This window comes from Loxodonta africana, chromosome 5, assembly GCF_030014295.1.
Source record: "Loxodonta africana isolate mLoxAfr1 chromosome 5, mLoxAfr1.hap2, whole genome shotgun sequence".
Lineage (NCBI taxonomy): Eukaryota > Metazoa > Chordata > Mammalia > Proboscidea > Elephantidae > Loxodonta > Loxodonta africana.
This window is the reverse complement of record NC_087346.1, coordinates 108,912,137-108,928,508: the sequence shown is the minus strand read 5'-3', so window position 1 is coordinate 108,928,508 and position 16,372 is coordinate 108,912,137. Positions and strand designations below refer to the sequence as shown.

The window sequence follows — 16,372 nt, the reverse complement described above, 5'->3', positions numbered from 1 at the left end:
TTCAGGATAGATCTTGAAATGTTCTTTTTGAGGATGAATGCAACATCATTCCTCTTCAAGTTGTCATTTCCAGCATAATAGACCATATGATTGTCTGATTCAAAATGACCAGTACCAGTCCATTTCAGCTCACTAATGCCTAGGATATCAATGTTGATGTGTTCCGTTTCATTTTTGATGATTTCCAATTTTCCTAGATTCATACTTTGTACATTCTACCCTCTGATTTTTTAACGGATGTTTGCCATTGTTTCTTCTCATTTTGAGTCATGCCACATCAGCAAATGAAGGTCCCACAAGCTTGACTCCATCTGTGTCATTAAGCTCTACTCTACTTTGAGGAGGCAGCTCTTCCCCAGTCATCTTTTGAGTACCTTCCAACCTGAGGGACACATCTTCTGGCACGATATCAGGCAATGTTCCACTGCTATTCATAAGGTTTTCACTGGCTAATTCTTTTCAGAAGTAGACTGCCAGGTCCTTCTTCCTAGTCTGTCTTAGTCTGGAAGCTCAGCTGAAATCTGTCTGCCATGGGTGACCCTGCTGGTATTTGAATACCAGTGGTATAGCTTCTAGCATCACAGCAACATGCAAGCCCCCACAGTACGACAAACTGACAGACAGGTCATACAGCCATATGATTCCCTGAAGGACAGACATATTACATCGACTTACATCGATAGCATTTACCACAGAGGCAGAAGTTACAAACTTTTCACTAGTCTTAGATCAACTTCAGAATGCAGTAGAGTTGTGTCCTGAAGCCAATTCTTAGTCAATGCTGAGATCACTGATACAATGAAATCACTAACTGCTTCTGAGGTCTCTGACTCAATCCTAAGTGAGTCATATGGGACATATGGGACAGAGGACTCTAAAAAATAAAATTCGGGGAGCCTCTTCTTGGATATTCTCAATATTCATTCATGCCTCTGAGATGTACTGCAATAAAGAAGCCTGTTCAATTTAAACATTTCTTAAGCTTATTTCACTGTGGAACTCTGTTCTTGTTTTTTGGGTTTTCGTTCGTTTGTTTCGTTTTGTTTCCCTAATACCTATTTACAGTCTGAGAAGGATGCCTTTGGAAATACTGTCCCAATCCGTGGAGTCTCACAAGCATTAGATGACAGTATAATCATAGGCCTTGATAAAATACTACACAATCTTCACAAGTATTCCTTGGCTGACTAAGCATTGGGTGATAGTCTCAGACTTGCCACTCTCTTGTACCGACTTTGGCAAGGAGGCCGTTGAGGCCAAGGTTGTTCTCTGAGTACGTGACAGACTCATTCATGAACAGTGATCAGATGAGTTCCATCAACTGCAACAAGATTCAAATCCTGCTAGGTCAAATATCACAGGACAGTAGAAACTGATGTATTTAGATAGAAATTCTTTGTGGCAGCAGATAACTTGAACTTTTTAAACCCATCATGAGCCTGATAACATACCTGAAGGTGAGAATGTTTTTTGAGAAGGTAGGAGGGAAGGAAAAGGATCATTAAATTATTTGGGCACTTGCTATCTTGTCTCGGCTTGCTCACTATCTCATTTGCTTTGTACAGCAACCCTGCGGAGACAGGTGTTAGTTTTACCGTTATATGGAAGAGGAAAATGAAGGTCACTAGGTTAAGTAAGGAAACCCTGTGGCGTAGTGGTTAAGAGCTATGGCAGCTAACCGAAAGGTCAGCAGTTCGAATCCACCAGGCACTCCTTGGAAACCCTATGGGGCAGTTCTACTCTGTCCTTTAGGGTTGCTATGATTTGGAATTGACTCGATGGCAATGGGTTTGGTTTGGGTTTGGTTTAGGTTAAGTAAGTTGCTGGAGGTCACCAGCTAATCCATAGTGGAACTAGGACCTGAACCCAAGCCTATATAATTTCCAGCCCATGCTCTTTTCTTATTAAGCATATGTGGCCATTCACCAACTCCTAAGTGTGAAGTACAAGCTAGGTTCTTCTAATTCCGGTATCACACATCTCCATATTTTTCTCTTTTTTCCTAAATCAGCTCGCCTAGCTTTCCTAAAAACCAGTGTGCTTTGTAGGCTCACTGTGTCCAGGACTCCTCTAAAATAAAATGGTTCATTTGTAAAAACTCAATTCTGAGCTAATGGTCCTTCTTGTGACTCAGCTGAAAATTTTCTAAAGCAGTTGACTGTATATTACTGGATTATAAACATATTTGTAATACAACATTCTTCTGTTAAAACTAGTACTCAAATAAGTATGGGAAGCCCTATGTTAAACAAAATGGATTTTTGTTTTTAATAACAGAACCTTTTGGAGCCAATTTTTACTAAGAATCTTTAAGAGGAGGGTGCAAACACGGTTACCACATGTATTTGATGATCAGTAATTTCTTTTAGAAGAACACTTATTAATGTCTTGAAGGATATTACTAGGAAATCCTAATTAAATCTGTTAGTCTGCTTATGGTAATTTTTACTTGAGGAGATTGATTTCTACAATAATAAGGACGAGTCATGAAATATTTTGTTAAAATAATACGGTATAAATAATGCCTTCACTTTAATGTGAATTGGCACTCATCGATTGCCATCGAATGGCTCTATGGGCAAGGTAGAATGCTGGACACAATAAAATATATCTCTGACACAGTACATTTCAAAATGAAAAAACACATCCAACTAGGTTTTGGTGTCAGGTGTCGTTCCTATCTCCTATTCAATTTAAAGATAATAGCCAAGTTAGCCTCCGTTAATGTGGATATTAGTGTAGTCTGGGTTTTGCATTTTATTTTTATTACATCTTTTATTTCCCCATTCTCACTTCCCATGACACCATATACATTAATTTTTTTAGAAAAATGAATTTTACTATCTCATGCTTCATAAATTCTGGTTATAAAAGATACTTCTCGTATTGATTTAAAATTATCGTTTTTGGATATTTGTTATTATAATTTGTTTTATTGGATCTTCAGGAAACAGATGTGGTACCAGACACAAGGCTTTTGGAGAAGTTTAGTCAGATAACACCTCAGCTCTTCACCCCACCAGATGAGATGGCCCACAGTCTACCACTGGAGACTTTGTGTATTATGGACTTCTTCATTGCATTGGCAATTTGCAACACAGTAGTGGTTTCTGCTCCTAACCAACCACGACAGAAGGTAAAATCTCTAATGCAAACAAGGATCAACTTCCAGAAGTGAACTTTGGGTTTAAATATACTTGTACTAGTCTTGTTATATGGGTAATAATAATAAAATAATATCACAAGCAGCTAATATTTATTCAGCATTTATTATGATATTCTAAGTGCTTTACCTTAATTAGCATATTTAATCCTCCCAACAACCCCTGGGTTAGATACTGTTGCAGATGAGGTTAAGTAACTTGCCCATGGTCACACTACCAGTTTGTTGGATCTGAGGAAGTAGGGTTTGAACTAAGGAAGTCTGGCTCAGAGCTGTTACACTATTTTGCCTCTAGGAAGACAGCTGATGAGAGCAGTCTTGTAGTATGTGACTGTGTTCATTTTGCTTTGGTTTCTTCACCAAACTGGAGCTTTCTTTGGGACTTCTGAGACCTACAACATCATGTACTACCTCAGGCAGAATATAAAGTATTGGTTTCATTTAGATAATTCTTTTTTCGTGTATCATTAAGGTTAGTTTTAACTCAATCAATCTAAAATCCGGTACATCTATAATATACCAAAGTTCTGCAGTTCCCACAAAAGCTAGATTTTTAAATCATATTCGTAGCTTAGAATTTGTGGAAAATTCATTTCCAATTAAGAAGGAAAACTTGTTTTCGAGACTGATGATTCACCACTTGCTTTGGTAGCTTCCTTGTGTATAAATATCTCCCTCTTTGGACACATCCACTTAAAATTCAGTTTGCAGCATGACCCAAATAAATTTTAATTTTCCGTGAGATCATTTTCTTTTGGTGACTTCAAAGGTGGTCAACTTCAGCTCAAAAATATTTTCCTGCCAATTAAGCTTCACTTGATTGAAAACTGTAGTTTTACATGTCAACTATAAAGTTGCTCTTTGAAAAGTGATTATATATTTAGAGAATAAATCACTGGATGGTCTTTTTTCCCCCCTCATAACATTTTTCTCATGTATCCATTTCCAAAGCAAGCATCCTTTGATCCGTTCTGTTTAAGGAATGCTGTTGCCTTATCCCCAAAGGAATTCTATTACCTGAAAGAAAAGCCTGTGTAGGTATATAAAAGCCTAAGCATCATGGCATTTCAAGGTAATGATAGAAAGATAGCGAATGAGAAGTTGATCAGAACTCATGTGGAATACAGAAACCTTATCAGAGATTGAATTTCACTCTTTTTTTCATATTAGAGGTAGCAATAAGTTTGAAAATTAATCAGCATGAGTCTCTCCAAATAATACTCATTCTGAAATTAGCTGTAGGAGAAAACTTTTGTAGTTCCTTTGACATTTCTGAATGGGAAAATTTTAGGATGCAATTAATGAGTCTTCCACAATTAGTATTGTATTCTAAGTTTAATCACTAATAAAAGTTAACATCTAGAAGAAAGCAGGTTATGTACAAAAAAAAGAAAGTTCTGTAAAAATAGAAATTTGAATTCATGTTACGATGATGATAACTCTTCTTCCTCAAGCTAATTTTGCTGACTGGCCTGTTTGGGGAAAAAAAAAAAATCAAATAATAGCCTTTTGTGGAATTGGGAAATAAAAGGGAAATATATATTTTGCTAACGTTTTGATTTACTCTCAGTGGTTAAGTGTTTGGCTGCTAACCAAAAGGTCGGCAGTTTGAATCTATTAGCTGCTTCTTGGAAATCCTGTGGGGTAGTTTTACTGTGTCCTGTAGGGTCACTATGAGTTGGAATCGATGGCAGTGGGTTTGGTTTTTGGACTTCCTTTTAGTCATGTAGTTATTTTTACTTATTTGTCTTTACATTGTTCATACTCTTTTCACACCTTTTTCAGTATTACCCCATACCCTTTATAAACCTTATTTAAAAATATGTTACATTTGAAGATGTTTCTATTTTGCTATTATTGAATATGTAATTTGCTTATAATTTTTAACTTGTTATTACTGGGACACACACAATAAATAAATATTATGGATTTTCCAAAATTTATTTCCTTAGGAAAAATTGTTATAAATATTCCCTTGGGATCAAATGATCTTAGCATTTTATGTCTTATTGCTTTTCATAAGTTGCTTTTCTAAATAAAAAAAATATATATCTGTGGAAATTTATAATGTCATCAACATTAGCAGATCTTTTTTATCATAGCTGTTTTATTTTTATGAATGTTTTCTGTGACAATTCTAAGTAATTTGAGTATCTAATCTTTTCCCAGTTTGACTTTAAAGTTGTTATAAACTGCTTTGACTGTATTATTGAGACCTTCGTAAATTATCTTTTGTAGGTAAGACTCTCATCACTGACTGGAATGCCCATCAAGTCCTTGGAAGAGATTAAAAACCTCTTCCAGCGATTGTCTGTCCGAAGATCAAGTTCACCATCTCTTGCCAGTGGGAAGGAACCGTCTTCTGGAGTGCCAAATGCCTTTGTGAACAGACTCTCTCTCTTTAGTCGAATAAAACTGGCTTCACCTGTGGAGGAAGAAGGCTCCCAGATGAGTGAGAGCCCCCAGGGGTCTAGTAACTCAACTTGCCATGAAGAAACAGAGAAGCAAAACAGTGGCGCAGGCGTCACCAATGGCAAGGTGGACTCCCTCCCTGGACAGCCCTTGGCCTCAGACCTGTGTTATGAGGCCGAGAGCCCAGATGAAGCAGCCTTAGTGTATGCTGCCAGAGCTTACCAATGCACTTTACAGTCCAGGACTCCAGAGCAGGTCATGGTGGACTTTGCTGCTTTGGGACCATTAACATTTCAACTCCTGCACATCCTGCCCTTTGACTCAGTAAGAAAAAGAATGTCTGTTGTGGTCCGGCACCCCCTTTCCAACCAAGTTGTGGTGTATACCAAGGGTGCTGATTCTGTGATTATGGAGTTGCTCTCTGTGGCTTCACCAGGTAGGTGCACACAGAGCTGAGATGGTAGTGATATGGAGGGCTCTGAGATTAAAAGGCCATGCTCAATGGTTTTATAAAGGCAAAGAAGCAGATATTTCGGGATCAGTCACACTTGGTGAAGTACTTGGTGGAAAAGCATGTAAGCTTTTTGGATGCAGAGACATGGGTTCAAATATGGTCTCTGCCTTTAGCTGGGTCGCTGGGTCTTGAAGTTACCTAACTATACTGTGCCTGACTCATTTTCTATAAAGTGGAGATTATACTACCTCTTTCATAGTCTTGAGAGGTTTAAATTAAAGGTTTAAATATACATGGTGTATGTTGACTCCTTGGCCAAGTGCCTAGAAAATAGTACCCCCCCCCAAAAAAAAAAACCCGTTACCATGGATTCCAACTCACAGTGACCCTATAAGGCAGAGTAGAACCGTCCCATAGGGTTACTAAGGAGTGGCTGGTGGATTCAAACCGCTGAACTTTCGGTTAGTAGCCAAGCTCTTAACCTCTGTGCCACCAGGTAAGTGCTCAGTAAGTGACAGCTAACATTATTATTGTTATTGTTACTCGTGCTATTAATGGTATGGGAACTGTGTGTGTATTAAGTTCTTGGTGATTTCCTCTCCCCAAGGAGAGAGCAACAAGGAAAAGATTTATACTGAGGGGGTCCCTCCCCAAAACAAAAAGGTTTTTTGTTCATTGTGGGTTAAACTATCATTGTTTTTAAAGATATGTCTGTAATAGGACAGACTGCTGAGGATACTTGTGTTAATTATTTCAGATGGAACAAGTCTGGAAAAGCAACAGATGATAAGGGAGAAAACTCAGAAACACTTGGATGACTATGCCAAACGAGGCCTCCGCACTTTATGTATAGCAAAGAAGGTGAGGCCACTTGGTACATTCATCTTTTTTGTTCATTCACTTGTACGAACATCATTTATTAAAAACTAGCATGTATCAAACTCTCATCTAAGCACTGGGGAAATCCTTTGTTCAATATCTTGCTTGTTTGGAGTTTGTCTTCCAAGTGCTTTGCCAGAAGGATGCCTAAGAGTTATAGTCTTTGAGCTCCTGAATGTTTCATTATTTATCTGCTAGTGCCTTTGAATGTGAACAGCAGTTCGGCTGGGAACAAAACTCCTTGGATCCTACTGTTTTTTCCAAGGACTTTGAGACTATTGCTTCTCTGTCTTACAGCATTAAATGTACTCGGGAAAAAGTGAGGTCAGAGGCTGGCCTGGATTTTTCTTGTATAAATTCTTGATTTATTTTCCCTAGGTGCCCATAAGTCTTTATCTGTAAATCCAGGTAAATGTACTAGGATATTATCTCAGTACTACCAATTATTCTCTATTATGTTTTCTTGGGACATAGTGTGTTCTTTCTAAATAAAAATTTAAGTAATAAGAAAGAAAACATAGCTTCTAAAGACAGGATTTGAGAGATGTTATTACCAGAACTACTCCTGAAGTCATGGGAGAAACGGAGATGGAGATGTTTAATAGTGAATTGGTCAAGTTTGTGTGCCGCTTGTCTGATGGGGTGTGGCTAAGGTATCGACCAAGTCAAACTGTTCAGCTGCAATGAGGCTGTTCAAGCCCTCACACCCCCATAGGGCCCTCCCTCACTGATAAGCCAAGACTTCCCTAACTCCATCCTACAACCATGACCACAACCACATTCCCAACTGCAAACCTGGACAGCATGTGTCTTCCTTCAGTACAAATCCACTATTCCATTGTATTTCAAAATAAGAGATGGAACAGCAGAAGGAGGGGGAAAGTCAGCTTAGGGAAACAGTCCAATAAGGGCTAGTGCGAGAGAAGTATGTGCTTATGGGGAGGGAAGAAAGTTAATTATAAACTATAACAGGGACTCTGATGAACATCGAAGGGCTAGAGACAAAGAACAGCCAGCCTGCATGGGAAAAATACTGGAGAAGAACCAAGGAAGTTTCTCCAGCTGCCCATCTCCCTCTTCTCCACATCTTACCCACCACTGTCTTTTTCTCCCCCTCCCTGGCTCTGAGCTCTAAAGTTGTTTTAGAAGTCACAGTATCAATTATCTCTCCTCCATCCTGAATTCTAACCAGTTGAGAAGATAAGGAGAGGATTCCAGTCAGCAGTTGAGTCCAGAGTGACTCCAGAGGTGTGAAGATGGTGTCAGGACTGGTCAGTTTGAAGGATTCTGTAGCCAGCAGCACATTCATTTTAAAAGGCATTCACCAGTGCTTTTTAAAAACATTGCTCTAATCTGAGGTTCTGCCTGCCCCTCTGGTCTGATCTCCACCCAACTTCAATCCCTTCCATTCTGCTTTCCACTTCAGTGAATGAGACTTCATTGTCAGGGTGAATACACAGACATCAAAGTATCAATGCTGTTAATACAAAAAAAAAAAAGAAAAAACTGGGCTGTTAATAGCCATCCAATAATGCCCAAACTACAGGGCTCATTGGAAATCTAAATTCAAGATTGTTGCTGGGATCTAAAATCAAATTGGGGACCTCTCCTTGCCTTTCCAAATTCTAGTTCTTGGGAGTTTCATTTGGGTAGAGTGGTATCTATTAAAGACACCATGAGACTTAATCAGTAAACTGCATGGAAGATCAAGCTGCCTCACATAACTGGTCATAGGAATGATGGGAAACAGATGCTCTGATCTTTCAGTGACCTGATTCTTCCTCTGATAAAAATGGATGTCAGATTCTTTCAAATCACATTATTATATAAAGAATAAATAGGTAGAGAAATTGCCTAAGCCCCTTCACCCCACCCTGCTTTATAAGAATTGAAATGTAGATTTCTCCTTCTTTGACTATCTGAAGACAAAGAAAAATATGGGAATCCTTGTTATTGGTCCACTTAATTTTTGTTTTGAACAGTTTTCTTGCTTTACCTGTGTAGCCCTCCTTGTTCTGTTTTTACCTCAAATGAATGACTAACCACGTAAACTAACTGTCAAAAGATATTAAAGGTGCTACTGCCTACGGAATCCCTCAAACTGACCAGTCCTGACACTACCTTCTCACTGTACCTCTAGAGTCATCGTGGATTTAACTGCCAAGTGGAATCTTCTCCCAACTGCATACTCCCAGGCTTAACTGAATGGGTCAACCTACGTTTACCATATAAGTTTCCTAGAATTTCCATGAGATACTGAACTATAAGGTCCATCTGTCATCAAAGTTATACAAGTCTAATTACATAGTTTGAGAAGGTTGTGACTGGGTGGTATGAGGATCTGAACCTGGCATGAGTGTGCCCAGAGGGAGGAATACCTAAAACAAATTGAGGATTTCATGTTTTGTCCTGGGACATTAAAATCCTGTAAGATCGTGCAGCCAGCCTCAGAGTTGTTATTTTCTCCCACCATAGGTCATGAGTGACACTGAATATGCAGAGTGGCTGAAGAATCACTTTTTAGCTGAAACCAGCATTGACAACAGGGAAGAATTACTATTTGAATCTGCCATGAGGTTAGAGAACAAACTAACCCTACTTGGTAGGTAGACTATGCTATACTCTCTAAATGGGGAATTTAAAAAAATACTGTACACCTCTGTCTTAGGCTGGGTTCTCTAGAGAAGCAAAACCAGTAAAGCATATCAATATATAGAGAGATTTATGTCAAAGAAGTGGCTCACGCAGTTGTAGAGGCTGGAACTTCCAAAGTCCATGGTTCAGGATAGGGGCTTCTCCTGATTCACGTAGTTGCAGGGGCTGGCAAACCCAAGGTCATCAGGTAAGAGAGCAGGGCTTTTGCTCATAGGCTGCAAAGATCAATGAATCCCAAGATCGGCAGGCAAGACTGCAGGTAAGCTGCTAGCTCAAGTCCCAAGAACCGGAGGTCAGATGAACAGAAGCCAGCTGCAGGATCCAGCACAAGCAAAAAGCCCATGAGCCTTAAGAGAATGTCCACTTACGTAGGATTCAGGCCACATGCCCAAGGAAACTCTTTCAACTGATTAGCTACTCACAGTTGATCCTATCGTGAAGATGATAGGACTGCCAAACCACTAAGAATCATGGCCCAGCCAAGTTGACATACAACCTTAACCATCATAGTCTCTAAGTTATTCACCAGTGCCTTTAAAAAAAAATTGCTCTAATATGAGGTTCTGCCTACCTCTCAAGTCTGATCTCTACTCAGCTTCAATCCCTTCCGTTCTATTTTTCACCACATTGAACTAGACTTCATTATCATGGTGAAGATCATTTAATATGTCAGTACTTAACATAGAGTCCAAAGCCAAATAAATATCCTGGTTCAAGAGAAGAAGGCTAAAGTTTCTTGCTAGGCTTTGGATAAGGTACTTAACATGCGTTGTCTTTTTTAATCTTCACAGCAAATCTCCATTTTTTTTTTAGCCCAAGTTGGGATAAAGAGTGGCTCAATGACTTGTTAGTTCAAAGTCATATGTTAATAACTGAGACAGGTCTACCTGACTGACTCCAGAGTCTATGCTCTTTATTTTGTACCTGCAACTGGACTAGTAAAATTTATTTCTCAACTGTTGCTGATTTCAATTAACCCTTGCACAGCTGATTCCTCTTGTCTCAGGCTTGGTTGCCCATTAGTATCATCTGGAGAGCTTTAAAAAACAATGATGCCTGAATCCCATTCTCAGAGATCCTGATTTACTTGGTGTGTGGCATAGCCTGGGCGCTGGAATTTTTAAAAACTCCCCATGTAATTCTAAGGGGTCACCAAGGTGGAGAAGCACTGCGTTAGAGTCAGGAGATCTAGATTCTGATCTGAGTACTAACACATGAAGAGACCAGCCTTTGAGCTCATTCCTCTATTTAGAAGAAAAATAATTATCTAACTGAGTATCTAGCAAATGGAGTAGCAATGTGTATTCCTAATTGATTTCTCTGTGATGGTGTAAGTAGTATACGTCTGTATTTCCTCATCTGCAATTCCAAAATCAAAAATGCTCCTATAGGCAGGGGTCTGGGGACCATGGTTTCAGGGGACATCTAAGTCAATTGGCATAATAAAATCTAGTAAGAAAACATTCTGCATCCCACTTTGAAGAGTGGCGTCTGGGGTCTTAAACACTAGCAAGCAGCCATCTAAGATGCATCAATTGGTCTCAACCCACCTTGATCAAAGGACAATGAACAACACCAAGGAGACAAGGTGATAACAAGCCCAAGAGACAGAAAGGGCCACATGAACCAGAGACTACACCATCCTGATACCAGAAGAACTAGATGGTGCCTGGCTACAACCAATGACTGCCCTGACAGGGAACACAACAGAGAACCCCTGAAGGAGCAGGAGAACAGTGGGATGCAGACCCCAAATTCTCATAAGACCAGACTTAATGGTCTGACTGAGACTGGAAGGACCTCGGTGGTCATGGCCCCCAGACCTTCTGTTGGCCCAGGACAGGAACCATTCCCGAAGCCAACTCTTCAGACATGGATTGGACTGAACAATGGGTTGGAGAGGGTTGCTGGTGAGGAGTGAGCTTCTTGGATCAGGTGGACACTTGAGACTATGTTGGCATCTCCTGCCTGGAGGGGAGGTGAGAGGGTGGAGGGGGTTAGAAGCTGATGAAATGGACACAAAAAGAGAGAGTGGAGGGAGAGGGCAGGCTGTCTCATTAGAGGGAGAGTAATTGGGAGTATGTAGCAAGGTGTATATGGGTTTTTGTGTGAGAAACTGACTTGATTTGTAATCTTTCACTTAAAGCACAATAAAAATTATTAAAAAAAAATGCTCCTATGGGTTTACTGCCAAACTCATTTGGTAGCAAAAATCAAGCCTGGTTTGGTGCAGGACTATTTATAGTCTTTATTATCCTACTTAGTGTGAACATTTGTGAGGTTTACTACAGAAATGTTAATCTCCTTGATTTACAGGTTTTATGAAACATGGCATAGGTACCATGTTACTTTTTGAAAATCTGAAAAACTTGAATTATGAAACAAATCTGGCAACTAGTGTTTTGGAAAAGGGAATTGTGGACCTGTGTTATGAAACAACATTGTAAATAGACATTATGTCTTATGGCAAGAGCATTCTTTAAAAGCCTCCCTTACCCTTGGGGTTAGAATCATATAATTATATAATTTTAGACAAGATTACATAAATCAAATGCCCTCAATTTAAGAAATGAATGCTAGCCAAAAAGAAAACAAGTTAGTTTAATAAACTCATTGATCCTTGAGGCTTCTTTTTAAAATATCACTTTGTATATGGTTTTGGCCTTGGCATTTCTCTAGGCTCCGTAGAAGCTACTGGAGTAGTTTGTATTGTTCATGATGGTGTTGGTTAGAACAGATATGATTCAGTTATTACCTGTTTAGATTTTAGTTTCTTACTTACAAGTCCTGTTGCACATTGGTTGTATTATAGGTGCTACTGGCATTGAAGACCGCCTGCAGGAGGGAGTCCCTGAGTCTATAGAAGCCCTTCAAAAAGCTGGCATCAAGATCTGGATGCTGACAGGGGACAAGCAGGAGACAGCTGTCAACATAGCTTATGCGTGCAAACTTCTGGAGCCAGATGACAAGCTCTTTATCCTCAATACTCAGAGTAAAGTAAGTATAGTGAGAGTAAACCAGTCCTGTTTTTGCAAAGCAAATGGACTGTTCGAGACTTGGTTTGTGGAAGGAGAAAGAAAAAACAATAGCCGTTAGCTTCCTGGTAATTATTTATTCTATCCAGCGACTTTGCTTATGCTTGGGAGGGTGCCATGCATAGTTCTTTTAAAGGATTAGCAGAAAACAATAACGATTCAGGGGAATCATTACTGGAAAAAAAAAATTATTTTTCTTTGCATTTTTTTCCTCCATATTTACTTGCATGAATTAGCAAGGTCTTGGAAAGACTTAGCCCATAATGACAAAATACAACAAGTCCTGAGACAAGAGTGTACCTCCCTTTCAATATGAGAAGAAGTGATGATTTCTATTGAAATCAGGTGAATAATAAATATTTTTATGGTAATTCTAAAAATAGGCTCTCAAGATAATAATGCCCTCTAGTGGTAATTCTTAATTAGTGCTCTTAGAATATCAAAAGTTTGAAGAATTGTGTTTAAGGGAAGAGGAGGCTGGGTCTACAATATGGATATATATAGATCCGTATACGTGTGTGTGTTTTTTAAGGAGAAAGGATTTTAAAAGGTTTGGACTCAGCCTTTTCCAATTTTGCCTCCCACTAACTTTCAATGCAAACATTCTAATCAGTGAGATAGGCATCTCATTTTTCTCAGAACATTCCTAATATACCGGTAAACCAAAAAAACAAACCCATTGTCACTGAGTTGATTTTGACACATAGCAAACCTATAGGACAGAGTAGAACTGCCCCACAGGATTTGCAGGGAGTGGCTGGTGGATTCTAACTGCCAGCCTTTTGGTTAGTTGCTGAGCTCTTAACCTCTATGCCACCACCATCCAAATATTTATGCATTTTTTTCCTTCCTTCCTCCTTCCTTCCTCAGTAGTCAAACCTAACCATGTTTCAGACCCCCATAACATTAGTGCCAGCATGAAACCTGTCTCGTCTAAAATCCTCTGGAGCTTCACATCTGAGCTGTATCTTGGACATTTGTCATAGGTGCCATGTTTGATTATCCATGTTTTTATGGTAGGCCTCATCACCCCTGGGTAGTGCAAACAGTTAAGCACTCAGCTGCTGACCGAAAGGTTAGTGGTTTGAGTCTACCTAGAGGTACCTGGGAAGAAAGGCCTGGTGATCTACTTTCAAAAAATCAGCCATTAGAACCCTATAGAGCACAGTTCCACTCTGACATACATGGGGTCACCATGAGTCAGAGTTGACTTGAAGGCAACTGGTTTAGTTTTTTGTTTGTTTTTAAATCTACCTAAATAGGTTGTACACTTTGAGGAAAGACAGTTTTATTTGTTTACACAGCGTGAGTTCCCAAAGCAGCTGGCAGTGGCCCATGGACCCAATAACCACAACCTCCAGCCAACTCCAGCACCAGTAAAGGGCTAAGCAAAGGACAATGCTTAGTGACTTTAGTAACTTAAAAGGACATGCCTAAATTGATGGTGAGATCAGGTTCAAATACTTGGCCAGCCATTGACCAAGTCCGTGACCTTGGGAAGTTACTTACTGTCTCGCGTCCTTTTCCTTACCCATAATGTGGGAATAATGCTCATTTCATAGGATTGTTGTGGGCATTAAAGGAGAAAATGTAAAGTGCTTACTGAGGTGCCCAGCATATGGAAGAGGTTCAGTGAACATTAAAAAGGATGACGAAGAATCAATTCTTGGTGTCAGATTTTGACTTAAAGAGTTTTTGTGAAGAGTAAAATCATTAGGACTGTAATATTTATTCCTTAATATATGATTTATATTTAAAGACAGTTAAAACTACCAACTCAAGAAGTATTCATTGAGTATTTGCTGTGGACTGTTCAACATGCAAAAGATATTTTGTATTTGCTATGAACAGCCATTCCATCTATGGGGTTTTTCATATAACTAAATAGAATACTATGAATATAATTTTGTTTTATGATGATTCATGCCCATGCATGTAAAATGCCAAGCACATAGTTGAGGCTAGTAGAGGCCCACTGACTGGTATTTCCTTTCCCTTTTTTCTACCCCAACCCCTAAACTTTACAGCGATAAAGTGATAAAGCGTTACAGAGGTCTTGGAGGTGCTGGAGCCGTATTTCTCATTTATTGAAGCAATTGCTCCTGCCATGTTTAAGTGGTCCAACTGGCAGTTGATGGGATGTCTAAAGTCCTTCCTGTCATGTAGTATCTCAATTTACAAATTCCCTCCATCTTTTGCGCCTAACTTTGCAAATTGGATTAAAATAAATGTAGCCACTTGCAAACCTTAAATAGTTAAAAGTCTCATAAAATTTGATCTCTTGATTTGCTTTAGTACAATTATATCCTAAATTATTTACTGCATTCTGATATATAAAAACATTTTGGGATTTATCATTTAATTTTTTAAGCTTTATTTTTCTAATTCCATTTAATTTTTTCCTAAGGTTAATAGCTTTATATTTATATAGTTTATTAGCAGTCCAGAAAGCTTTTTCATAAATGATCTAATTTGACAATTATAACAAGTAAACAGAGCAGATAAAATTATCCCCCATTTTATAGATTGAGAGCCTGAGATTCTAAGAAGTTGTGATTTCTCCAAGAGCCTACAGCTGATTATTTTCAAGCTTGAGATAAACTTTAAATTTTTTGACTTCTATTTCAGTATATTTTCTATATTGTATTAATTCTATAAAGAAAATATAGTTAATTTATAAAAACTAGACACATGTATGTACAAATAAGAGAGAATAAAAATATCTATAAACACAAAACCACAGATAATTTGCATTCATATTTTAGAGAGTATCCACCTAGACTATATTCTGTGCACTATAAGCATATGAACACTACAAAGACTGTGTTTATAGTACATTCTTAGTATTATAGTACATCCTTAGAAGCAAGGATGGTGAGATTACGTCTTACATACTTTGGACATGTTATCCGGAGGGACTGGTCCTTGGAGAAGGACATCATGGTTGGTAAAGTAGAGGGTCAGTGAAAAAGAGGAGGACCCTCAACGAGATGGATTGACACAGTGGCTGCAACAAGGAGCTCAAGTATAACAGCAATTGTGAGGATGCTGTCGAGTCAATTCTAACTCATAGCAACCCTATAGGACAGGGTAGAACTGCCTCGTAGCGTTTGCAAGGAGCACCTGGTAGATTCGAACTGCCGACCTTTTGGTTAGTAGCTGTAGCACTTAACCACTATTCCACCAGGGTTTCCAACAACAACAACGTTATATAGTAATATGTAATATTATAGCTATATTTTTTACTTAATAATATACATTCTTAATACCATCTCTTGTAAATATTGTTGTTGGGTGCCGTCAAGTCAATCTCGACTCATAGTGAGCCCATGTGACAGAGAGGAACTGCCCCACAGGGTTTTCTAGGCTATAATCTTTACAGGAGCAGATCACGAGGTCTTTCTCCTGTGGAGCTGTTGGGTGGGTTCAAACCACCAATATTTTGGTTAGCAGCTGAGCACTTAACCATTGCACAACGAGGCTCTTTCCTCTTGTAAAGAGACAACTTAATAGACATCTTAATTTTCAATAACTGCTGAGTATTTTAATTTACAAATGTACCACTTTAACTAAACCCCAGTTGGTTTTTAAAAATAATTTTTTACTCTTACATATTGAGCTTATGATGAGCATATTTGGTTCATCTTTGTATGCTTTTCCTTTGGGGTTTTTGAGGTGTGTAGGATCATTTGTTCCTAGGATAAAAGGCTGCAGGTAGCTCCATTTTAAAGTTGAGACTGTTGTTTAGAGTCTACATGATTGTCTTAGTTGTCT

The 16,372-nt window shown here is 38.8% G+C and overlaps 1 protein-coding gene across 6 annotated transcripts in view; it reads left to right on the top strand.

The window, feature by feature from the left end:
* Positions 1–16,372, top strand: part of ATP10D (ATPase phospholipid transporting 10D (putative)) — a 165,284-nt gene that overhangs the window by 114,136 nt on the left and 34,776 nt on the right. For all 6 annotated transcript variants that reach the window (XM_003415920.4, XM_023555028.2, XM_064285858.1 and 3 more), the window contains 5 exons: positions 2,948–3,136; positions 5,402–6,011; positions 6,787–6,890; positions 9,384–9,510; positions 12,376–12,560. In XM_003415920.4, the coding sequence (XP_003415968.1) occupies positions 2,948–3,136; positions 5,402–6,011; positions 6,787–6,890; positions 9,384–9,510; positions 12,376–12,560 (1,215 nt within the window). The remainder of the gene's footprint in view (positions 1–2,947; positions 3,137–5,401; positions 6,012–6,786; positions 6,891–9,383; positions 9,511–12,375; positions 12,561–16,372) is intronic.